This window comes from Cetorhinus maximus, chromosome 1 (genome assembly GCF_964194155.1).
Source record: "Cetorhinus maximus chromosome 1, sCetMax3.hap1.1, whole genome shotgun sequence".
Lineage (NCBI taxonomy): Eukaryota > Metazoa > Chordata > Chondrichthyes > Lamniformes > Cetorhinidae > Cetorhinus > Cetorhinus maximus.
In genome coordinates, this window is record NC_135879.1 from 147,472,974 (window position 1) to 147,498,543 (window position 25,570).

Genomic DNA, 25,570 nt, shown 5'->3' on the forward strand with positions numbered 1-25,570 from the left:
TAACATATGTAATTTGTTGTTGACTTTGACTTTTTTAATTATAGATTGGTACAACAGAACTATTAAAATGCGAATATATTTCGTTTACTTCCCCCCTTTTATAAGAACGGGTTATTCTTGTTAATGGTCTTTCGCGACCCCTTGCTTGCGTCTTGTTTTGGTACACCTCTTTTAAAATTCGTAACGTTCTAAAGCCGAACGCGCGGCGGTTGGGAGCGCGAGACTCGGGAGGTGAGCTGGAAAGGTATGGGCATCCAAGAGGAGGAGGGGGTAGGAAGAACAGATCCCCGGACAATGGGGCGCCCGGGGGGTGGATATGGGGAGTAATTCCGGAACCCTGCACTGTGTGTCTCGCCAGCTGTTTGCGTATGAATTATAGTTCATGATTTGAGTTGAACTGTCCCTGAAACCTCTGCATGTGCTACTTTTAATAAAGGTACTAATAACGCAATGGAGAGATTTCACTGATTTGTGTTCCAGTACAAACCCAACGCCAGCTTTGGAATTGATTGTAAAATGTATTGAGAGTGTAATGAAAGATGGGAAATTTGTAATTGCACAGGTTTGTAAGGTACATAATTTTGTTTTTTTTAAATAATCTAAAGACTCTTTTGAAAATGTTTCAGATTTGTAAAGTTTTCCCAAGATGGAGAAAGTTGGAGGTGAGTGAAATTATAAATTCTCTCTCTCTTTAGATTAATTGGTACTAATTCATGTTATTTATCCGCCACCACCTTTTGGAAGGCTTTCCCAAATTATTTCCACTGTTAAAATCCCGTAATAACTACTTTCTGAATAGCTGTGTGGTGCAAGACTGCTCACTGTTGCATAATGCTACCGTTGTAGTATAAAATAAAATGATCAGAGCTGGCCCTCTATTGTAACAGCAAATGCTGCCTTTGATCCTACCAGGGTTTTCCAGGTGAATTTCTCTTGGTGAACCCCAAGGGTCTGTGCTCAGCCTTATGTTAAAACATTTTTAAAAATTCAACCTTAAAACGTTCACTAAGTGAAAATTGAATGCCTAATATGTTTTTCTTATGAAATATCCCTTCAGAATTGAAAATTGGCAAAAAACTGAATGAAGGAAAGACCAAGGAAGTGTATGAGATGTTGGGTTGTCCAGGACAAGTATTGATTCAGTCCAAGGACCAGATTACAGCTGGCAATGCAGTCAGGAAAGATCAGATGGTGGGCAAGGCTGCAATATCTACCAAAACTACTGTTTCTGTCTTCAAGTTGCTGCAGGATGCTGGTAAGACTTTGCTGGTCTTTTTCGAGGGGTGAAACTTCTGGAGTAGTCATATTAATTACTATTTTTTTTTAAAGGCATAAAAACTGCATTTGAGAAGCAGCATGGTGAAACAGCATTTGTGGCAGCCAACTGTCAAATGATTCCTATTGAGTGGGTCTGTAGAAGAATTGCCACTGGCTCTTTTCTAAAGAGAAATCCTGGTGTAAAAGAAGGATACAAGTTCTGCCCTCCAAAGTTGGAGATGTTCTTTAAGGTAGCTGTAACATTTAGTCTCTATCAATTTTCTCTGTCACTAGGCTAAAATCCTGGAACTCCTTTCCTAACAGCACTTTGGGTGTACCTACACCACCACATGGACTGCAGCAATCCAAAAAGGCAGCTCCCCACCACCTTCTCGAGGGCAATTAGGGATGGGCAATAAATGCCGGCCTCGTCAGAATACCCACATCCCCAGAATAAATTTTTTTTAAATTGATGTGGTTGAGGTGATTTTATAGGCATCATCTTCTAGTTGAATGAAGAAACATTGAGAAGCTTTTCTGATGAAGCAGTTCCCTTTTAAATTGTTGATTCGTCTCTGCTTCACCATCCTTGTAGGCAGTGCATTCCAGAACATTACCATGCATTGTTTAAGAAAAAAATGTGCTACATTTTTCCACCCCCCTGGGTATCTTGTGCCCAAAACCCTAAATCTGTGTCCCCTCAGCCATTGGGAACAGATTTTCTTTGCCTACCTTATCGAAACCTGTCATAATTGTGTAGATCTCTTATCCAAATCTCCACAGACCCTCCTTTGCTCCAAAGAGGATAATCCAACTTAACCTTGTAGTCACAATCTCTCATCCCTGGAACCATTGTAAATCTCTTCTGCATCTTCTCACGGGCCCTTACGTTGTTCCAAAAGCGTGATGACCAGAGTTGGGCACAATGCTTCAGTTACGGCCCAACCACATGGACAAATTTGCAGGACAAATTCAACCAGGCCAATTACCGACCCTTCAGTCTACTTTCCAGCATCAGTAAAGTAATGGAAGGGGTAATCAACAGTGCTATCAAGCAGCACTTGCTTAGCAATAACCTGCTCACTGATGCACATTTTGGGTTCTGCCAGGGCCACTTAGCTTCTGATCTCATTACAGCCTTGGTTCAAACATGAACAAAAGAGCTGAACTCCCGAGGTGCCCTTGACATTAAGGCAGCATTTGACTGAGTGTGGCATCAAGGAGCTCTAGCAAAACTGGAGTCAATGGGGAAAAACTCCCTGGTGGTTGGAGTCATACCTAGTACAAAGGAAGATGGTTGTGGTTGTTGGAGGTCAGTCATCTCAGCTCCAGGAAATCATCTTAAAATCATCTTATCAAGATCTTCCATCATAAGGTCAGAAGTGGGAATGTTCGCTGATGAATGTTCACCATTTGTGACAACTCGGATACTGAAGCAGTCCATGTCCAAATGCAGCAAGACCCGGACAATATCCAGGCTTAGGCTGACAAATGGCAAGGAGCACTCATGCCAAACAAGTGCCAGGCAATGACCATCTCCAACAAGAGAGAATCCAACCATCGCCTCTTGACGTTCAATGGCATTAGCATCACTGAATCCCTCACTATCAAAAATCCAGGGCTTTATAAGGATTCGGCATAACTTCCCTTGTTTTGTACTCAGGATCCCATATGCTTTATTGATTACTCTCAATGTCATGCCATCTTCAAAGTTTTTTTTTATACACGTAAACTCTGCAGGTTCCTCTGTCCCTGCACATTCCTTAGAACTTTGCCATTAAATCGATATTGCCTGATTATCACCAATATTGCAGTCGCACTATTAGCTTAGATTTTGCACTGAAGGCACTGGAATGGTCTGGAACCCATGACCTGGGTTGGGCATGAATGCTACCAACTGAGCCAAAGGTGACACTAAGTTTGAGTAAAATGATTTTTTTTTTTAAACCGCTTGTATTTCATTGCAACATATTATCTATCAAATAACTAAAATTAATTTGTCTTTTAGGATGATGCTAATAATGACCCGCAATGGTCTGAAGAACAACTGATTCAGGCTCAGTTTAACTGTGGAGGACTGCAGATTGAACGGTGTGAAGTAGATATTATGAATCGTACCACTTTGGCTGTGTTTGAGATATTGGAGAAAGCCTGGGCAACTCAAAACTGTACACTTGTGGATATGAAAGTAAGTAGTTATCTTATTGCAAGTAAATCATGTTGACTTCTTGTCAACCAATTTGGTTTTTGTTATTTTTTTTAATCTAGGTGGAGTTTGGAGTTTGTGCTTGTACCAAGGAGATTTTACTTGCTGATGTCATTGATAATGACTCGTGGAGACTGTGGCCTTTGGGGGATCGAAAACTGCAAAAGGACAAACAGGTTTGTGTTTAAGCACGTGACTTGACTTCAAGGGGTTGGTTTTTAACTCTAGGCGGGAGGGAAACTCCCAAAAGAGTAAAACGCGAGACCTGGGCTTGACTAATGTTTGGCAGAACTGTCTATCCTAAAACCAGGGTTTTGGTAATTCGGAGAGGAACTTCAGGGCACCTGTCTCCCAAGGAAACCGTTTCAGTGTAGTTTTAGTGTTAGAGGAGGGTTTGAATGGAGATTAAGCTGGGAGAGAAAGGCTAGATTTGGGATGACCTGAGACCAACTTCTGGCTTAATTAGAAAGCCTTGAAAGATACCATAAATAAATAGACTTACCTTGGCCTCTTCTGGCCACTCTGCTGTTGCCTGTCTTGGTCTGATTTGGCCCAATACAGGCTTCTTGAGTTAAATTTATGCTGCACCTCAATATCTTCAGGCTGCAACCTTTGGATATGAAGACGGCTGTTATCTTCCTTGCTCAGATTGCCCTCTGTTACATTTTCTGTAGAACTGGATAACTTTTTTAAAAGATTCAAACTTCCAGTTACTAGCTGAAAGAATGAATAAGTTTTGAATGAATAAGCAAGAATAAGTTTTAAAACTTTTACTTTAACAAATGACTAGAAATATTTTGACTAAACACTTTGTAGGCAATTTATATTTTAAAGCGCATAAATAAAACTCATCCTTTTTATACTTATCACATATCGCACTCTCCACAGAATTAAAGTTGTCGCAAACAGTCCACAGCTGCTATCAGCTTCCAGTGGATTGCTTCCTTTTAGTTTCCCAGCCAGGTAACTTCTAATCTCAGAACTAACTTTCACTGAGGGTTATATTGTAGATTCCTTCCCTCTGGCTCCAAGATAGGCATATCTTTTTGCCTCTCATCCATCCTCACAAACTCAAGTCTTCAGTCTGAGTATGAGTTCTCACCTGCGTTCTGCTTGGTGAACACTAGAGTCAGCATTTTCTCTGCTCTAGGTGCAGGACTGACTACTTCTTTCTTCTGCTGCCTACCTCTCATGGCTGCCAACCACAGCAAACCACAAACTTCTGTGGTATTCATAGGTTTGTAGGGAAGCTTGTAACTTGATCTCAAACATGGTTCCCTCTGCCCTCTTCCCCATGGCAATGTGAAACACATTGCCCCTGTATCCAGGTAGAAATGCTAATTAGCTATCTTTTGATCCCAATTTACTTTCAAGAGTCAGTACAACAAATCTCTTAACTGCCATTTTAACAACTCTCTTGCCCCATTTATGCCAGGTGGGCTGGGTTTAAAATCTTCCTCAAGTGTTTGCGAAAACCTGGATTGGAATGAAGATGTTTTCCTCACATCACTGTTTATTTGATTAGAAATTATTGATGCTTCACTGTTTCTTGTAGCTACTAGGGATGTGGGTTTTTTTTTATATGAAGAAACTGGCTTGCTTTATGGGACAACCTTGGATTGGCTATCTTGCTGAACAAGATCAGCATCCTCCTTGGTTTAGATGTGTTTAAGTTCCCAAGGCTGGCACTTAGATCTAGGAGGGCTGCTAATGCTGCCTGGAGATAGAACCAGTCATAGGCCCCATCATGAAAATATCTTTTTTACTGTCTGTGGCCAGTAGCTATCTGCGCATGTGCACTGGTCAAGAGATGCAGCCTATTTTTTTTTCCAATTTAAAATACTTTTCCGACATAGAGTGCTTCTGAAAACTTGCTCTCATACAACTTGTGTACAAGATTTTTGGATGCTTGCAGGTAATAGTTTCACATAATTTTGAAACTCCAGCTTTATAGCTGTCAACATTGAACATTGGTTTTTATGAAGAAACAAAATATATGGCTTTCACTATTTTGCTAACATTATGTAACCCTAGATGCTTCCCACTGAAGCCTTGGTTTATTTTGTACCAATAATCAGCATTACCATTTAAAAAAAATTATGTTGCTGAAATTAGCCACTGTGATAGAAACTGCCCTTTTGTGGATTGTAGAGCTGCTGTCTTCAATATTTTTTTTCTTCAGGTTTATCGTGATCTCAAAGAAGTGACTCCTGAAGCTATGCAAATGGTCAAGAGAAACTTTGAGTGGGTGGCAGAAAGAGTGCAGGTATTAAAATTATGACTAACTAAAGTACAGTAAACCTTGTGTTGTCCGGCATTCTACCCACCGGAATTCTCTAGTAACAGGAATTTCTGACAGCTTTTTCTTTTAAAAAGGCCGATCACTTTTAGTGTTCAGATAATGCATGCTTTTGGAAAAAACTAATAATAATAGATTGTAAATCTTCAGAAATTGTCCTTGGACTTTACGTTGAAATTATTGGGTCAGATTTGGTTATTGTGCCTGAACAAAGATATACTGATCCTTGTCTTGCGTCCAGAGTCTTGTGTCCAGAATAATGTAACTCCCCATTAACCAGCACCACCCATTCACTCAGCATGCCAGATAACAAAGATTTTACTGTAGTAAATAACCCACTTTCATACAAGTGTGCATGAATATTGGTATGTCAACCTGAAGTTTCACATTTCCTTAGTTAATTTGAGAAGACTAAAACCATCTTCGGAACCTGCTAAAAAATTTAATCCAGCTCACTTGCCACTATCTCTGAACCAAACAGTTCTCCACCTTGGCATAAAACTTGACACTGAGCTTCCAACCCTGCCAGTCTCTCCTCCTGTCTTAGTAATCTACTGCTGAAACCCTCATCCCTGCCTTTTTCACCTCTCATTTCATCTATTTCTTTACTCTCTTGGCCAGTCTCCGATCTTTCACCTTCCATAAACTTCAACTGTTCCAGAATTCTGCTGTCCATATCCCATCCTTCACCAAATTCAGGCCCATCTCCCCTTTGCTTATTCACTCTCAATCTAGCAACATCTCTATTTAGAATTCTCAGTTTCTAGTTTAAATCCCTTCGTGGGGTCACCCTCCCTATCTGTAACCATTTCTGCCTTTAAAACCCTTGGGGAATCTTCAACTCTGACCTCTTGGGCATTCCCAATCCTTTTTCTTCACCATTGGTGGCTGTGTATTCAGCTATTTAAGATCTATGCTCTTGAAATTCCCTCCCATTTCCCACTTGTTTGGCCAAGCTTCTGATCATCCTCCTAATAATGTTCTTGTGGTTGTTTTTCCTTAGAACCAAAATAAAAATAGACAAAGTAGCACTAAACAAAACATCCTGAGAGATAGGAGAAGCTGCCATTTGAGCATCTTAAAACTTAACTGATGTACTAACACTTGTATTTATGTAAAGTTATGATGGTTACATTTCCTTTTATTCACTCCTACCGTTTACTTCCTACCTGGAAGATAGTTGCACCTTGCTCTGTCTATGTAGTAATGTTTGGATTGTGTCACGATGTTGTCTGTATTGAAAAAGTAGGGCAATTTTGTTGCATATGCCTAAAATCTGCTGGGAACTTTTTAAACACAAATTTCATTTGATTTATTTTCTTTAATAGATATGGTTTTGCCAATAAACTAGAAAAACATTATTGACTTTGCCATTTGTTTAAATACCTATCCAGGACTTGCTGGTGGCAAGGACCTCTGGAAGAGTGGTGGTGATTATGGGATCCCGCAGTGACCTTGACCACAGCCAAAAAATAAAACAGGCATGTGCAAATTATGGCATACCATGTGAACTGCGTGTTTCATCTGCTCACAAAGGTACTGATGAAACTCTAAAGATTAAAGCAGAGTATGAAGGTAAGCAGAGGATTGGAAAATGTAAATGTATAGGCTAAAAGTTGGGGGGAAGAATTCTAATTCTCATGGATAACTTGCTGCTTGTGATAGTGGAGCCTCGGACAAAAATGATCATGTTAATATAGTTTTGGCAATTGTAAGGCCAAATGTGCTGATTCCTGTAGGAAATATCAATGAAATGTTAGATGCTGTAGAAAGAAGGAGAGTATTTTTTAATTGTTTGCTTTCAAGATTAGTGAATCCTTGGGAAAAGAATCTACCTTCAGTCTACCACCTGAACCATCACTCTGAATTAATTACTAGGCCACACACATGTATTTTCCATGAAATTTCTTAGCTATGTGTACTTAACTAAATTTGAAATTGTTCTCTGCAATGGCACTCAAAGTTTAAACAAAAACAAGTTTATTTTTCTAAATCTCCCCCAGTCTGTGACACCTAGAACAAGAAATCTTCAACCTTGACCTCAATACCACAATCCAAAAAAAACCTCTGGTTCACAACTCTCTGCTAGTGTTTTTCCCCTTCCCTCATCCCATGTTATGTTAATCTAGTTTAAGACCATAAGACGTAGGAGCAGAAATTAGGCCATTCGGCCCATCGAGTCTGCTCCGCCATTCAATCATGGTTGATAAGTTTCTCAACCCCATTCTCCCGCCTGCTCCCCGTAACCTTTGATCCCCTTACCAATCAAGAACCTATCTATCTCGGTCTTAAATACACTCAATGACCTGGCCTCCACAGCCTTCTGTGGCAATGAATTCCATTGATTCACCACTCTCTGGCTAAAGAAGTATCACCTCATCTCTGTTCTAAAAAGTCTTCCCTTTACTCTGAGGCTGTGCCCTCGGGTCCTAGTCTCTCCTACTAATGGAAACATCTTCTCCACGTCCACTCTATCCAGGCCTTTCAGTATTCTGTAAGTTTCAATCAGATCCCCCCATATCCTTCTAAACTCCATCGAGTATAGACCCAGAGTCCTCAAACGTTCCTCATATGTTAAGCCTTTCATTCCTGGGATCATTCTCATGAACCTCCTCTGGACCCTCTCCAGGGCCAGCACATCCTTCCTGAGATACAGGGCCCAAAATTGCTCACAATATTCTAAATGTGGTCTGACCAGAGCCTTATAAAGCCTCAGCAGCACATCCCTGCTTTTATATTCTAGTCCTTTCGAAATAAATGCCAACATTGTATTTGCCTTCCTAACTACCGCGTCAACCTGCAAGTTAACCTTAAGAGAATCCTGGACGAGAACTCCCAAGTCCCTTTGCACTCCAGATTTCTGAATTCTCTCCCCATTTAGAAAATAGTCTATGCCTCTATTCTTCCTACCAAAGTGCAAGACCTCACACTTCTCCACGTTGTATTCCATCTGCCACTTCTTTGCCCATTCTCCTAACCTGTCTAAATCCTTCTGCAGCCTCCCCGCTTCCTCAATACTACCTGTCCCTCCACCTATCTTTGTATCATCTGCAAACTTAGCCAGAATGCCCTCAGTTCCTTCATCTAGATCATTAATGTATAAAATGAAAAGTTGTGGTCCCAACACTGACCCCTGCGGAACTCCACTAGTCACCAGCCGCCATCCTGAGAAGGACCCCCTTATCCCCACTCTCTGCCTCCTGCCAGATAGCCAATCTTCTATCCATGCTAGTACCTTGCCTCTAACACCATGGGCTCTTATCTTACTGAGCAGCCTCCTGTGCGGCACCTTGTCAAAGGCCTTCTGGAAGTCCAAGTAGATAACATCATTGGCTCTCCTTTGTCTAACCTGCTCATTACCTCCTCAAAGAATTCTAACAGATTTGTCAGGCATGACCTCCCCTTGATGAAACCATGCTGACTTTGCCTGATTTTATCATGCACTTCCAAGTATTCTGAAATCTCATCCTTAATAACGGACTCTTAAAGTCTTACCAACGACCAAGGTCAGGCTAATCGGCCTGTAATTTCCCATCTTTTGCCTCACTCCCTTCTTAAACGGGGGTTACATTAGCGATTTTCCAGTCCTCTGGGACCCTCCCTGACTCGAGTGATTCCTGAAAGATCACCACTAACGCCTCCACTATCTCTTCGGCTATCTCCTTCAGAACTCTGGGGTGTAATCCATCTGGCCCAGGTGATTTATCTACCTTCAGACCTTTCAGTTTTCCTAGCACCTTCTCCTTGGTAATGGCCACCATAGTCACCTCTGCCCCCCGACTCTCTTGAACTTTGGGGATGTTACTCGTGTCTTTCACCGTGAAGACTGACGCAAAGTACCTATTCAGTTCCTCCGCCATTTCTTTGTTCCCCACTACTACTTTTCCAGTGGCCCAATGTCCACTTTTGTCTCTCTCTTACCCTTTATATATCTAAAAAAACTCTTGCAATCTTCTTTTATATTACTGGCTAGTTTACCCTCATATTTAATCTTCTCCCTCCATATTTCTTTTTTAGTTGTCCTCTGTTGGTCTTTGTAGGCTTCCCAACCCCCTGGTTTCCCACTGCTCTTCGCCGCATTGTATGCTTTCTCTTTAGCTTTTATGCTGTCGCTGACTTCCCTTGTCAGCCACGGTTGCCTCGTCCTCCCTTTAGCATGCTTCTTCTTCCTAGGGATGAATTTTTGCTGTGTCTCCCAAATTACTCCCAGAAACTCCTGCCATTGCTGTTCCACTGTCTTTCCTGCTAGGCTCATCTCTCAGTCAATTCTGGCCAGCTCCTCCCTCATGCCTCTGTAGTTGCCTTTATTCAACTGTAATACCGTTACATCTGATTCCAGCTTTTCCTCTCAAATTGCAGGGTAAATTCTATCATATTATTGTCACTTCCTCCTAAGGGTTCCTTCACATTAAGCTCCCTTATCAAATCTGCCTCATTACACATCACTAAATCTAGAATTGCCTGTTCCCTAGTGGGCTCCACCACCAGCTGCTCCAAAAAGCCATCTCGTAGACATTCCACAAATTCCTTTTCTTGGGATCCACTACCAACCTGATTTTCCCAGTCTACCTGCATATTGAAATCCCCCATGATCACTGTAACCTTGCCTTTCTTACACACCTTTTCTATCTCCTGGTGTATCTTGTGCCCCACATCCTGACTACTGTTCGGAGGCCTGTACATAACTCCCATTATGGTTTTTTTACCTTTGCGGTTCCTCAACTCTACCCACACAGATTCTACATCATCTGACCCTACGTTGTTTCTTGCTATCAATTTAATTTCATTTCTTACTAACAAAGCAACCCCACCCCCTCTGCCAACCTGCCTATCTTTTCAATAGGATGTATATCCTTGGATATTTAGCTCCCAGCCCTGATCCCCTTGCAGCCATGTCTCAGTAATGTCCACCACATCATACCTGCCAATTTCAATCTGCGCCACAAGCTCATTTACCTTATTTCGTATACTGCGTGCATTCAGATGCAACACCTTCAGTCCTGTATTTCCCGTCCCTCTTCTCGTTGTCGTCCCTTTATCTGATGTGCTTGAAGTTATATTCCTAGCCCTTTCCAAACACTCTGTCCTAATTTGTGTTCTGGAGACTTTAATAGCCTCTCCTGGGCTCTCCTTTCTTTTCCGTTTTTTCATAATTTGCCATGAAGTTGGATCCACCCCTCCCCCACCCCGGCCCCATGCTAACCTGCTGCTTTGTTTCCCATTAGTCATACTTCTTGGAGTTTTACCCTTTCCCACCCCCCCACTTTCTTATTTAAAGTCCTGTTGACCACCCTATTTACCCTTTTCGCTAGGACATTGAAGGAAAATGTTCTATGTACTTTAGTGATGCTTTGTGAAACTTCTGATAAGGGTGTTCTCTTTGCTTTCATTACCTAAATTTTGTTTGCTTGCATACTTTTTCCTCATTGTTTTTGTCTCACTCTTTTTCCTTTTGCAAGACTATTGTTCCTTTTGGTTGGATATCTGAGAGCCTTTGTCTGCTCCTTTAGTTGGTATACTTGAAGTCTGTCCCCTGGTTTCTTTTAGTCCTATTTTCCTGCATGTTCTAAGAGCCAGTATGTACATTTGAGAGAAAGTAAAACTAGTTGGGTGTGGTGTCCTCATATTTAAATCCATTTACAATCTTGCCCCGCCCTATCACTAACATCCTTCAGCTACTTGTCCCCCATCCAAATGCTGTTCCTCTGTCTTTTTGCATTTACTCCCCATCCACTTTTTGTTCTAGCTTCAGCCATCCGGGCCCCTCGCTCTTGTCTTACACCTTCATTTCTTCATAGGGAGAAGAGGTGGTGTGATCTGGGGATAGTGGAGGATGGGGCCACAAAGGTTTGGAATTGTGTAATAGGATTGTAGTTTTGTGCTTTACCTAGGTGGGCATGCATGTTGTAATTAATTACCTCAAGGCAATAAATATTTGTCTGTTGATTAAGGTATTTGTCCAACTTTGTATTAGCAAACCAGCCATCACGAAAAGTCCATTTCTTGCATCCATCATTTTAACTCTTCTTTCACCCTTTTTTCTAAATTTTTAAAGATATAAATCCAGGGTTTCCATGCAATTTGCACAATCTGCCAAACCAATGCAAAAGATGAGAAATTTCAAGTGTAAATTAAGTCCAGCACAAATCGTGTTTCTGTGATCTTTTGTGCCATATCCCACAGATTAAATTTAGGTTGCCAGCCATGCCTCAAGTTATAAATAAAAATAGCTGGAAAAACTCAGCAGGTCTGACAGCATCTGCGGAGAGGAATACAGTTAACGTTTCGAGTCCGGATGACGATGAAGTGTCATCCGGACTCGAAACGTTAACTGTGTTCCTGTCCGTGGATGCTGTCAGACCTGAGTTTTTCCAGCTATTTTCGTTGTTTCAGATTTCCAGCATCCGCAGTATTTTGCTTTGACCTCAAGTTATAAAGTTGTTGTGGTTTCATGCCCCACTTCAGCACTGGAACACAATCTAGGCTGACACTCCAGTGCAGTACCGAGGGAGTGTTGCACTGTCAAGAGGTGCAATATTTCGAATGAGATATTAAACTGAGGCCGTCTGTCCTCTCAGGTGGATGTAAACTATCCCATGGCATTATTTTGAAGGAGAGCAGGGGAGTTAACCCTAGTGTCCTGACCAATATTTATTCCTCAATCAACATTACTTTGGTCGTTATTACATTGCTGTCTGTGGGAGTTTGCTGTGCAACATTGGCTACTGTGATCCCTAATTACAACAGTGACGAGCACTTCATTGTTTGCAGTGTTCTTTGGGACATCAAGATGGCATGAAAGGTGCTATATAAATGCAAGTCTTTAATTACCATAAGTTACTGCTAATTATTGCATGCAGCCTTCGAGGAGTTTTTTAGGTGCTTGGATAAAAGCTTTTAAACTTAGTAAAACTGATGACCGTACACCACTGAAACTATTCTATATAGTTTAAAGGCATTTTCAGATATTTAAAATTGGGTTACTTGGACTAGACACTCCTGATTAAAAATGCTTATTTTCTTTGTAATAATTCTACTTTCAGTTGTATTAACAAAATTGCACTGGTTTACCGCTCAAAAAAAATACTCCTGGATATATTTAATACAGAAAAATTGTTCTAAAGTGTTGCAGTTTGTACTGGAAGATTTTATACACTGTAATATGCAAATGAGCCTAACTGTCAACTTGAACAAAAAATATCCATTTCAGAAAAGTTGCACAGCTTGCACCCAGGTTCCAGATTATGCCCGAAATGTAAGTTCTACCTCATGCATTCTAATAAAATCTGACATTGACTTCAATTCTAAAGTCATGGATAAGATAGAAGCTTAAATATTTCAATAACATCACCCCTAAATCTCCAGTATAAAATTTCCCGCCTCCTAATTTGCATTATCTAATCCCAGTTATCAGTTTATTTGCCCTTCTGCGTCTTCCCAATGTGTCTCAATGCAGTGTTCATTTTGGACTTTTTTTTAATCTTGACTCTTATCTACATGTCTTTTTAGTTGAAATTGGTTCATAAAACAAAGCAATTCATGCACATAATAAAACATAGTGCCTGCAATACAGATGAAATGAATCCTGGGACTTTTCTTTAAAATGCAGATTTAAGATAAGTGTGTCTTACCCTTCCAAACTTGATCTATTTGGAACACCAGATTAATTTTGTTTGTAAAAATGGCTAATTTATCAGAGCTGGTGTACTTAAAGAAAAGACATCTTGTCCAGCTCTATATCACATGCAGTACACAAGTTATCATCTGTTGAAACTTTTGTCATCCACATGATTAGTTAGTGCCCATAATTGATTAGATTAAATTAATTTAGTATAAAGAGGAATACTATCTCCACTGGTATTTTCTACAAACATGTGACCAGCCATGGGCATTTAATTTTTTTTTAAAAAAACATGCCTGGCTTAAGTTTGAGAGTAATGTAGCAAAACGGGATGCATAGAAAGTTTCTCCTTGAGAGCTTAATAGGGCTTTATTACTTGCATCCCTACAAGAAGCAGTGGCCTCCATCAGTGCCCCCAACTCCCTACCCAAGTAGCATTGCTGCGATGCACAATAGCGAGCTGGTGCTCAAACTGCTGCTGTTGTGACTATCTGGGATATGACTTCCTTTGCTTCTTTAATCTGTACTGCATTTAATTCTTTTTTCTGGACTATCATCTGTTAAGAGAAGTGCCCAGAAAAAGTTATTTTAGTGGCTCATTCTGTCTCTCATACTAATACACCACAGGTTTACCCATCCTAAATGATGGGCTAACCTAGCACATCAGTGCAAAAGGCAAGGCTGAAGCATTTGCAACCACCTTCAGTTAAGAGTGCTGAGTGGATGATACATCTCGGCTTCCTCTGGAGGTCCCCAGCATCACACATGCCAGTCTTCAGCCAATTCTATTCGCTCCACGTGATATCAAATGGCTGATGGGACTGGATACTGCAAAGGCTATGGGCCCTGCCAACATTTCTGGCAATTGTAATGAAGACTTGTTCTCCAGAGCTAGATGAGCCCCTAGCCAAGCTGTTCCAGTTTTGGTATACGCTAGCATCTTCACAACCATGTGGAAAATTGCCCAGGTTTGTCCTGTCCACAAAATGCAGGACAAGTCCAACCCAGCCAATTACCGCCCCATCAGTCTACTCTCTATCATCACCAAAGTGATGGAAACGGTGCTCTGTCATGCTATCAAGCAGCAGTTCACCAACAATATGCTGCTCACTGACATTCAGTTTGGGTTCTGCCAGAGCCACTCAGCACCTGACCTCATTACAGCCTTGGTCTAAACATGGGCAAAAATTGCTGAAATCAACAGATGAGGTGAGTGACTGCGGTTGACATCAGGGCAGGATTGGACCAAGTGTGGCATCAAGAAGCCCCAGCAAAGTTCAAATCAATGGGAATTGTTGGGTTGCAGGTGGAGCTCTCCAATTGGAGTCATACCGAACACAAAGGAAGATGGCTGTGGTTGTTGGAGGTCAATCATCTCAGTTGCAGGACATCCAACCATCATCAGCTGCTTCATCAATGACTGTCCTTCCATCATAAGGTCAGAAGTGGGGATGTTTGCTGATGAATGTTCAGTATCATTTGTGGTGACTCAGATGCTGAAGCAGTCCATGTCCAGGTCTTGCTGCATATGGACAACATTTCAGGCTTGGTTGATAAGTGGCAAATAACACTCGTGCCAGACCATCTCCATCTTCAACAAGAGGGCATCTAACCATCTCCCCATGACATTCAATGGCATTATCATCACTGAATCCCCCTCTCTGAACATCCCGGGGGGTTACGATTTGACCAGAAACTCAACTGGACTGGCATATAAACACTGGCTAGAAGAGCAGGTCAGAGGCTTGGAATTTTGCAGCATGTGACTGACCTGATTCCCCAAAGCCTGCCCACCACCTACAAGGCACAAGTCAGAAATGTGATAGAATACTCTCCACTTGTCTGGATGAATATAGCTCCAACAACACTCAGCTCAACACCATTCAGGACAAAGCTGTCGTCTTGATTGGCACCCCATCCATCACCTTAAACATGCATGCGGCAACTTGCCAAGGCTCCTTTGACAGCAGCTTCCCAAACCTGTGACCACTTTGAAGGACAAGGGCACCAGGACATAGTGACACCATCACCTGCAAGTTGCCCCCAAGTCATTCACCATCCTGACTTGGAACAATATCTCCGTTCCTTTACTGTCGCTGGGTCAAAATCTTGGAACTCCTTTCCTAACAGCACTGTGGGTGCACCTACATTACATGGACTGCAACAGTTCAAGAAGGCAGCTCACCACCACCTTGAGGGCAATTAAGGATGGACAACAAATGCTGGCCTAGCCAGCAGCATCTCCATCCTGTGAAAATAATGGGGGGGGGGGGAAAAATCCAACACAGTTGTCATTTTCTATTTTCAAGATTTTTTTCAAAATGATTTCTTACCATGCTGCACCTGGAATGCATTGGAGTCTTTGTCTGGGGTGGAGACAGCAGCAGAGGGCGGTGTTGCTAATTTCAGATTGGATCCATTCTTCAGCTCTGTGCACACATTCTTCTGTTTGTGTATTTGGTTAATTCTGCATTTTGTAATTGGAATTTCAAGTGGAACTTAAGTGGTTGCATATCATTACTTTTTGTCTAGATTGCAATTTAGAGAATCACCTCTAGATTTCTCTTTTGAACTTTAGGTGATGGAGTTCGTACTGTATTTGTCGCAGTGGCTGGCAGAAGTAATGGTTTAGGACCAGTGCTATCTGGAAACTCCACCTGTCCTGTAATAAACTGTCCCCCCATCTCTGCTGATTGGGGTGCTGAAGATGTTTGGTCATCACTGCGAATGCCTAGTGGTAAGTTGTCAGGATTCTTCAATGCAATCACTTCCAATGAAATGATGCATGTATCTAGCATGTGATTTTAATTTGGTGAACGTAGTATGCAGTCTATTTGATCTTGTCCTTTCCAACCTATATATCAGACTCGTCTGTCCACAATTGTCTTCTAAGTTTGTGTAGTAGTCATTCCTGTCAAGGCAAGTGTTGTTAAATGGGATAGACTAAGGGCAGTTATATCCGTGAGATGTTGCAGGCTGCCAGGAGCAGAATTTTATGCCACTGCCAGCCCCTCTAATTTCAGTTTGTTTGATATGACAATTTCCGATTGGTGTGTGATTCCACGGCACAGTGGGAACACAACTTAATCTCACTGCCTGACCCGTCCCTCACTTCTTGATCATCCATCAAGCCACGGCAGACCAAGCCTGGTTCAATGGGAAGTCTAGATGACTCTACCAGGCAAAGCACAGGCATTTCTTGAATGAGGCACTCATCTTTTGACACTTCAGTTCAAGGTCACCTGCTTGCTGAATATCAAGAGTAGCTGGTAGTGTAACATGCTGCCACAATCAGTGGATCAGAGCAAAGCCATACTGCTTCGAGTTGAATTGTGTCCTCAACTTTGGTGGAGCTCAATGTTTAAGTGTGAAACTACAATAATAACTTGCATTTAGTATTTTTGAAATGGTGGCAGGGGGGTGCGGTGAACAAAGCCAAACGAGACATAATCAAACAATAGACACAAAGCCCAAAGAACAAGATATTGTTTACAAAATTGTGAGGGGTATAGACAGAGTAAATGCGAGTAGGCTCTTTCCACTTAGATTAGGAGAAATAAACACGAGAGGACATGGCTTTAGGGTGAAAGAGGAAAGGTTTAGGGGGAACATTAGGGGGAACTTCTTCACTCAGAGTGGTGAGAGTGTGGAACAAGCTACCATCTGACGTGGTAAATGCGGGCTCACTCTTAATTTTTAAGAATAAATTAGATAGATACATGGATGGGCGAGGTCTGGAGGGTTATGGACTAGGTGCAGGTCAATGGGACTAGCGGAATAATATTTCAGCACAGACTAGAAGGGCCGAATGGCCTGTTTTCTGTGCTGTAGTGTTCTATGGTTCTAGAAGGGTCAACTAAGATCTTGGTGGGATTTAAGGAAGGCCTTAGAGGAGAGAGATGCCAAGCAATTGAAGGAGTTAATTGAAGTGTGGAGCCTGGGCAGCTGAAAGGATGGCTGATAAAGGAGACGGGTGCACAAGAAGCCAGTGTCGAGAACAAGTCAGGATTGGAAAAGATTAGAGATTGGGAGAGAGGATTAAGTATAAGGATGAGAATTTTAAATTGGCTCTCAGTTGAGCAATGCTTTCAACATAGGTTGGTGAGGACAGGCTGTGTTAATACAACTTGGTGTGAGGTAAGATGCAGGCAGCTGAGTTAGATGAGCTTAAATTCATAGAGGGTGGTTAGCTGGCCAGAAGAGTATTGTAATATAGTAATATAGTTTGAAGGTAACTGGAATGGTTAAGGATTTTAGCAGTAGATGGACTGATGGTAAGGATGGAGGCAGGTAATGTTGTGGGGAGGGCAGTTGATATTTGTGATGAAGAGAATATAAGTTTAGAGTTTACAAGCAACATCAGTCAAAATGCAATGGAACTGAAGCTCCCCACATTCATAAAGGCTGGGTCAACCAAGATGGCAGGAAATCAATGTGCTATCAATAAGTAGTTTGTGAAAACTTTGGCACTTGACAATATCCTTGCAGTGATGGTGAAGACTTGTGTTAGAACTAACTGCCTCCTGCCAGATTACTCCAGTAGCTATGATAACTTGCCTCCACCTGGCAATGTGAAAAATTGCCTGGATATATCATTTACAAAGTGTGACATGTAAATTACTAATGATTGGAGGGGATTGATAGGGCTAAAGTGTTCAAAGGATTCTTTGATGTCAATCAAACGTTGCCTTGACATTAAAGACAGCTATTGTTGCTTTTTTGGCATTCAGCTCACACCAGGTTCATTAAGGTCCAAAGACAAGTCTGGCATTTGTAGCAGGTGCCACTTGATTATGCTACTGAAAAAAAAGTGGTGGGGCTAAATGGGGGAAAACATTGCGAGTGGCTCCAACAGAGGGTGCTGGTGAGAAGTGACTGAAGCATTCTGGGAGATGTCACTGCAGCCACTGCGACTCAGGAGGTAATCGAGAAGAAGGACTCTTGCACTCAACAGGAGGAAGAGCATCCAACAGAGGGCGCTGGTGAGAAGTGACTGAAGCATTCTGGGAGAAGTCACCGCGACTCAGGAGGGAATTGAGGACCCACTGTCAAAGAAAGGAATAGCCCTGAACATTACATTGCTGTAGTGTTCCACCCCTCCCTCCTCAAACCTAAAAAAAAAAGAGAGAGGAAGAGGCAGTGCCTTCAGGAGTACACCAGACCTGTGAGGGACACTCTTCTGAAAGTGGATTTTAAAGAAAAAGCAGCTGATTGATGAGTAAATCCTGGGAGCAGACTCGGAGGGAGGAGCACTGGAGCGGTGACCTTGGGGCACAGTAACTGAAGCCAAAACTGAAAAAGTGACATCACAGGAAAGCTGTGACCTGATTGGTTGGTAGGAAATCTGCACCAAATTTGAAAAAAAAACACTGCAAAGCTAATTAATAAATTAATTATCTAAGTCGAGGTGGCTGGGCAAGTAATGTGCTGTAGCTGTATGATGTGGGAGCTGGCAGATCCCATTGCAAGACGCAGTGCCCACATCTGCAGCAAGTGTTGGTTGCTGGAGGAACTCCGGCTCAGAATTGATGAGCTGGAGTCCGAGCTCCGGACGCTGCGGCATATCCGGGAGGGGGAGAGTTACCTGGACGCTTTGTTTCAGGAGGCGGTCACACCCGGTAGATTAAGTACCTCAAGTTCGGTCAGGGTCAGCAGGGTGTGACTGCAAGTGAGGCAGGTAGAGGGATCCTGTGTACAAGAACAGAGGAGCCTCAGCTCTTGACCTTGTCCAACAGGTATGAGGTACTTGCTCCCTGTGTGGATGAAGAACAGGGCTGTAGGGAGGATGTGCCAGCTGACCACGGCACCGTGGCACAGGAGGCCATTCAAGAGGGGGGAGCAAAAAGACAAGTGGTAGTTGTAGGGGATTCTATAATTAGGGGAATTGATAGCATCCTTTGTACGACGGATCGAGAGTCCCGCATGTTATGTTGCCTGCCCGGTGCCAGGGTGAGGGACATCTCTGACCGGCTTGAAAGGATATTGGAAAGGGAGGGGGAGGATCCAGTTGTTGTGGTCCACGTCGGAACAAATAACATAGGTAAGACTAGGAAAGAGGACCTGTCTGGGGATTATCAGGAACTAAATTAAAGAACAGGTCCTCAAGGCTTATAATCTCCGGATTACTACCCGAGCCACGTGCAAATTGGCATAGGGACGCGAGAATAAGGGAAGTAAACACGTGGCTAAAGGAGTGGTGCGGGAAAGAGGGATTCCATTTCGTGGGGCACTGGCATCAGTATTGGAACAGGAGCGATCTGTACCGTTGGGATGGTCTCCGCCTGAACCGATCTGGGACCAATGTTCTAGCGGAAAGGGTAAATAGGGTGGTCAACGGGACTTTAAACTAGAAAGTGGGGGGGGAGGGAAGGGTAAAACTCTAAGAAGCATGACTAATGGGAAACAAAGCAGCAGGTTAGCATGTGGGGGGGTGGATTCAACTTCATGGAAAATTATGAAAAAACGGAAAAGAAAGGAGAGCCCAGGAGAGGCTATTAAAGTCCCCAGAACACAAAATAGAACAGAGTGTTTGGAAAGGGCTAGGGATCTAACTTCAAGCACATCAGATAAAGGGACGACAATGAGAAAGGGGACAGGAAATACAGGACTGCAGGTGTTATATCTGAATTCACGCAATATATGAAATAAGGTAAATGAGCTTGTGGCGCAGATTGAAATTGGCAGGTATGATGCAGTGGGCATCACGGAGACATGGCTGCAAGGGGATCAGGACTGGGAGCTAAATATCCAAGGATATACATCCTATCGAAAAGATAGGCAGGTTGGCAGAGGGGGTGGGGTTGCTTTGTTAGTAAGAAATGAAATTAAATTGATAGCAAGAAACAACGTAGGGTCAGATGATGTGGAATCTGTGTGGGTAGAGTTGAGGAACAGCAACGGTAAAAAAACCATAATGGGAGTTAGGTACAGGCCGCCGAACAGTAGTCAGGATGTGGGGCACAAGATACACCAGGAGATAGAAAAGGTGTGTAAGAAAGGCAAGGTTACAGTGATCATGGGGGATTTCAATATGCAGGTAGACTGGGAAAATCAGGTTGGTAGTGGATCCCAAGAAAAGGAATTTGTGGAACGTCTACAAGATGGCTTTTCGGAGCAGCTGGTGGTGGAGCCCACTAGGAAACAGGCAATTCTAGATTGAGTGATGTGTAATGAGGCAGATTTGATAAAGGAGCTTAATGTGAAGGAACCCTTAGGAGGAAGTGACCATAATATGATAGAATTTACCCTGCAATTTGAGAGGAAAAAGCTGGAATCAGATGTAACGGTATTACAGTTGAATAAAGGCAACTACAGAGGCATGAGGGAGGAGCTGGCCAGAATTGACTGAGAGATGAGCCTAGCAGGAAAGACAGTGGAACAGCAATGGCAGGAGTTTCTGGGAGTAATTTGGGAGACAAAGCAAAAATTCATCCCTAGGAAGATGAAGCATGCTAAAGGGAGGACGAGGCAACCGTGGCTGACCAGGGAAGCCAGCGACAGCATAAAAGCTAAAGAGAAAGCATACAATGCGGCGAAGAGCAGTGGGAAACCAGGGGATTGGGAAGCCTACAAAGACCAACAGAGGACAACTAAAAAAGAAATATGGAGGGAGAAGATTAAATATGAGGGTAAACTAGCCAGTAATATAAAAGAAGATTGCAAGAGTTTTTTTTAGATATATAAAGGGTAAGAGAGAGGCAAAAGTTGGCATTGGGCCGCTGGAAAATGACGCTGGAGAAGTAGTAAAACAAAAACAGAATTACCTGGAAAAACCCAGCAAGTCTGGCAGCATCGGCGGAGAAGAAATCAGTCAACGTTTCGAGCCTCCATGGCCCTTCGGCAGAACTGCAGCATAGTTTCAACAAGGGAGAAATATAAATTGGTTTAAGGTGGGTGGGGGGCGGGGGGGAAGAGACACATTGAGGGTGTGTCTCTTCCCCCCCGCCCCCCACCCACCTTAAACCAATTTATATTTCTCCCTTGTTGAAATTATGCTGCAGTTCTGCCGAAGGGCCATGGAGGCTCGAAACGTTGACTGATTTCTTCTCCGCCGATGCTGCCAGACTTGCTGGGTTTTTCCAGGTAATTCTGTTTTTGTTTTGTTTTGGATTTCCAGCATCCGCAGTAGCTTTTAGCTTTTTGTTTTTATCTCTGGAGAAGTAGTAGTGGGGAACAAAGAAACGGCGGAGGAACTGAATATGTACTTTGCGTCAGTCTTCACGGTGGAAGACACGAGTAACATCCCCAAAGTTCAAGAGAGTCGGGGGGCAGAGGTGAGTATGGTGGCCATTACCAAGGAGAAGGTGCTAGGAAAACTGAACGGTCTCAAGGTGGATAAATCACCTGGGCCAGATGGATTACACCCCAGAGTTCTGAAGGGGATAGCTGAAGAGATAGTGGAGGCGTTAGTGGTGATCTTTCAGGAATCACTGGAGTCAGGGAGGGTCCCAGAGGACTGGAAAATCGCTAATATAACCCCCTTGTTTAAGAAGGGATTGAGGCAAAAGACAGGAAATTACAGGCCGATTAGCCTGACCTCAGTCGTTGGTAAGATTTTAGAGTCCACTATTAAGGATGAGATTTCAGAATACCTGGAAGTGCATGATAAAATAGGGCAAAGTCAACATGGTTTCATCAAGGGGAGGTCATGCCTGACAAATCTGTTAGAATTCTTTGAGGACGTAACGAGTAGGTTAGACATAGGAGAGCCAATGGATGTTATCTACTTGGACTTCCAGAAGGCCTTTGACAAGGTGCCGCACAGGAGGCTGCTCAGTAAGATAAGAGCCCATGGTGTTAGAGGCAAGGTTCTATCATGGATAGAAGATTGGCTGTCTGGTAGGAGGCAGAGAGTGCGGATAAGGGGGTCCTTCTCAGGATGGCAGCCGGTGACTAGTGGAGTTCCGCAGGGGTCAGTGTTGGCACCACAACTTTTCACTTTATACATTAATGATCTAGATGAAGGAACTGAGGGCATCCTGGCTAAGTTTGCAGATGATACAAAGATAGGTGGAGGGACAGGTAGTATTGAGGAGGTGGGGAGGCTGCAGAAGGATTTGGACAGGTTAGGAGAATGGGCAAAGAAGTGGCAGATGGAATACAGCGTGGGGAAGTGCGAGGTCATGCACTTTGGTAGGAAGAATAGAGGTATAAACTATTTTCTAAATGGGGAGAGAATTCAGAAATCTGGAGTGCAAAGGGATTTGGGAGTCCTAGTCCAGGATTCTCTGGTTAACTTGCAGGTTGAGTCAGTAGTTAGGAAGGCAAATGCAATGTTGGCATTTATTTCGAGAGGACTAGAATATTAAAGCAGGGATGTGCTGCTGAGGCTTTATAAGGCTCTGGTCAGACCACATTTAGAATATTGTGAGCAATTTTGGGCCCCGTATCTCAGGAAGGATGTGCTGGCCCTGGAGAGGGTCCAGAGGAGGTTCACGAGAACGATCCCAGGAATGAAAGGCTTAACATATGAGGAGTATTTGAGGACTCTGGGTCTATACTCGATGGAGTTTAGAAGGATATGGGGGGATCTGATTGAAACTTACAGAATACTGAAAGGCCTGGATAGAGTGGACGTAGAGAAGATGTTTCCATTAGTAGGAGAGACTAGGACCCGAGGACACAGCCTCAGAATAAAGGGAAGACCTTTCGGAACAGAGATGAGGAGAAACTTCTTTAGCCAGAGAGTGGTGAATCAATGGAATTCATTGCCACAGAAGGCTGTGGAGGCCAGGTCAATGAGTGTATTTAAGACCGAGATAGATAGATTCTTGATTGGTAAGGGGATCAAAGGTTATGGGGAGAAGGCGGGAGAATGGGGTTGAAAAACTTATCAACCATGATTGAATGGCGGAGCAGACTCGATGGGCCGAATGGCCTAATTTCTGCTCCTATGTCTTATGGTCTTATGGCTGGAATCATGCCTGGTACAAAGAGTATTGGAGGTCAATGATTACAACCTGGGACATTGCATCAGAATGATGCCTTCAGCTGCTTTATCAATGCATTTTTTTCAGGAGTGAGATTGTTCATTTTCATTGCTCTTTTGACAAATCCAATAATGGAGCAGTCCATGGCTGCCCACGGCAGTCTTGGACAACATTCAGACTTGACTGATAAGGCGGGTAACATCACACCACACAACTGCCAGATAATGACCATTTTCAACATAAAAAGTCAGGTACAAGTAATTGGCTTTCAATAACATCACTTAACAATCATTATGTTCCCCCCCCATCCACCAGAAGATTTAACTAGACCAGCCTCTGCCTGTACCTCTTAAAGCCTTTCGACTATCAAGAAGACTCATGGCAGGAGTGTGGTAGAATATCCTTCATTCTCCTGCGGACAGGTGAAGCACTCGGTTTTACACCATCAGTTACCTGGTGATATTTTACCCAAACTCGTTGAATTGAGGTTCATTCTTCTTGCATCATAGCCACAACTTGAATCAAATATTTGGTGTGTGCTTTCATTCAGCATTATTGATCCAATTATTTCAAGTAGGTGATTTCAGTATTGTAGTGCTGCTCAATTATTTATTTTGTCCTTCAAAGAGTTGTGCAGAAGCACTTATATTTTTCATGTGTTGAAGCAGGTTGTGATAGTTGGATTTTGTTATGCTGTTTTTAAATGTGGAAAACTGTTCCTTATGGAAAAGGAGGAAAATTCCAATTTTTTTTTTCTAAAAGATACCATGTATTGCTCCTTTTTTTTCTAGGCCTTGGCTGCTCTACAGTTCTATTTCCTGAAGCAGCTGCCCTTTTTGCTGCTCAGATCTTTGGTCAGTTTGATCACTTGGTGTGGGCAAAACTGCGGGCAAACATGTTGAGCACTTGGATCTCCTTGAAGCAAGCTGACAAGCAGTTGAGAAACATGTGATCAAAAAATTGTACTACGTGAGAAGATTCAGCTTTACTCCATGTACTGTTTTTGAAGGAGTGAAGATGGTAATTTTTGAATTAAACATGTTTGTGCCTATTTGTCTGACTTCAATCATGTCAGTCATTATTGAATAACACACAATTGTGATATTAAGGTTTGAGTGCTATGGAAAGGATGTGACCTTTTTTGGCTCCTTTTGAAAATTTAAGAATTTCTAAACAGCTTGAACAAACTTAAATAGAAGTAAGGCATAGGATCCCTCAAGCCTGCTTCCCCAATTCAAGGTGATCATGACTGAACCTTTTTGCATCAACTTCACTTTCCTGACTTCTCTGGACACTGAATATCCTTTGATTCCTTCAGTGTCCAAAAATTTATTGATATTCATCTTGAATATACTCAGGATCTCAGCATCCACTGGCCTCTGGGGTAGAGAATTCCAAGAATCTCGAGCCTCTTGAGAAGGAATAGCTGCAGATCTCTGTCGACCCTTTATCCTAAGCCTATGACCCCCAAGTGCTAGACTCTGCAGCCATGGGAACAGCCTCTCTGTCTCTAACTCCATAAAGCGCTCTCAAATTTTTGAGTTTTAATAAGTTCACTTTTCATCCCCTCTTAAACTCCAGAAGAGTATAGGCCCATTCTACTCCGTGCTCTTCATAAGACAATTCTCCCATCCCAGGAATCAGTCTAGTGAACCTTTGTTGTACAGCCTCTAAGGCAAGTGTATCCTTCCTTGGGTAAGGAGACCAAAACTCTGTACTCTACTCCAGATGGTCTCACGAAAGCCCTCCATATTGCAATAGCCTTCCTTATTCTTGTAATGTAACCCTGTTGTAACACTAACAATTTATGGACTGCTACAAAATCAGGTCTATTTTACTAGGTTATTCTATAAAGAATACAATGGATTCTTTCAACTACAATGAGCTTGCTTGATATTCGCATAATAAAGCACATATTCAAAGACTGAAGTGTTAGTTGGGTAAGAAAATGAGTTTTTTTAATATATGCCACTACCACCATTAGCATTGAGGTTGAGTATCTGAGTAGAAGGGATCCATCTCTGCACCTGGTGCTTTGTTCTTGACCATTACTACAAAAATATTAATTGTTCCTCATTTCTAATTTTCAGCATGCTGGTGGCTGACTCTATTCTGCCATGTTCCTGACATTTTTGCTTGTTCCACAAATCTGTGGCTTGTTTATGAATATTGTTAAAAGATTCGTTGTATAAGGAGAGTTCTTTCCAGATCTTGCTTGTTAATGATGACAGCTGAATAAATGATACTTTTAATGTTAA

At 42.5% G+C, this 25,570-nt stretch overlaps 1 protein-coding gene across 1 annotated transcript; it reads left to right on the forward strand.

Moving 5' to 3' along the window:
* Window positions 1-159: 159 nt before the first annotated feature.
* paics (phosphoribosylaminoimidazole carboxylase, phosphoribosylaminoimidazole succinocarboxamide synthetase) lies at window positions 160-25,570 on the forward strand. The gene is made up of 10 exons (XM_078548269.1): window positions 160-244; window positions 627-662; window positions 1,058-1,255; window positions 1,330-1,508; window positions 3,266-3,445; window positions 3,526-3,639; window positions 5,646-5,729; window positions 7,157-7,337; window positions 15,962-16,120; window positions 24,104-25,570. Exons 2-10 carry the CDS (start codon window positions 647-649, stop codon window positions 24,262-24,264), a joined length of 1,272 nt encoding a protein of 423 aa, XP_078404395.1. The 5' UTR covers window positions 160-244; window positions 627-646; the 3' UTR covers window positions 24,265-25,570.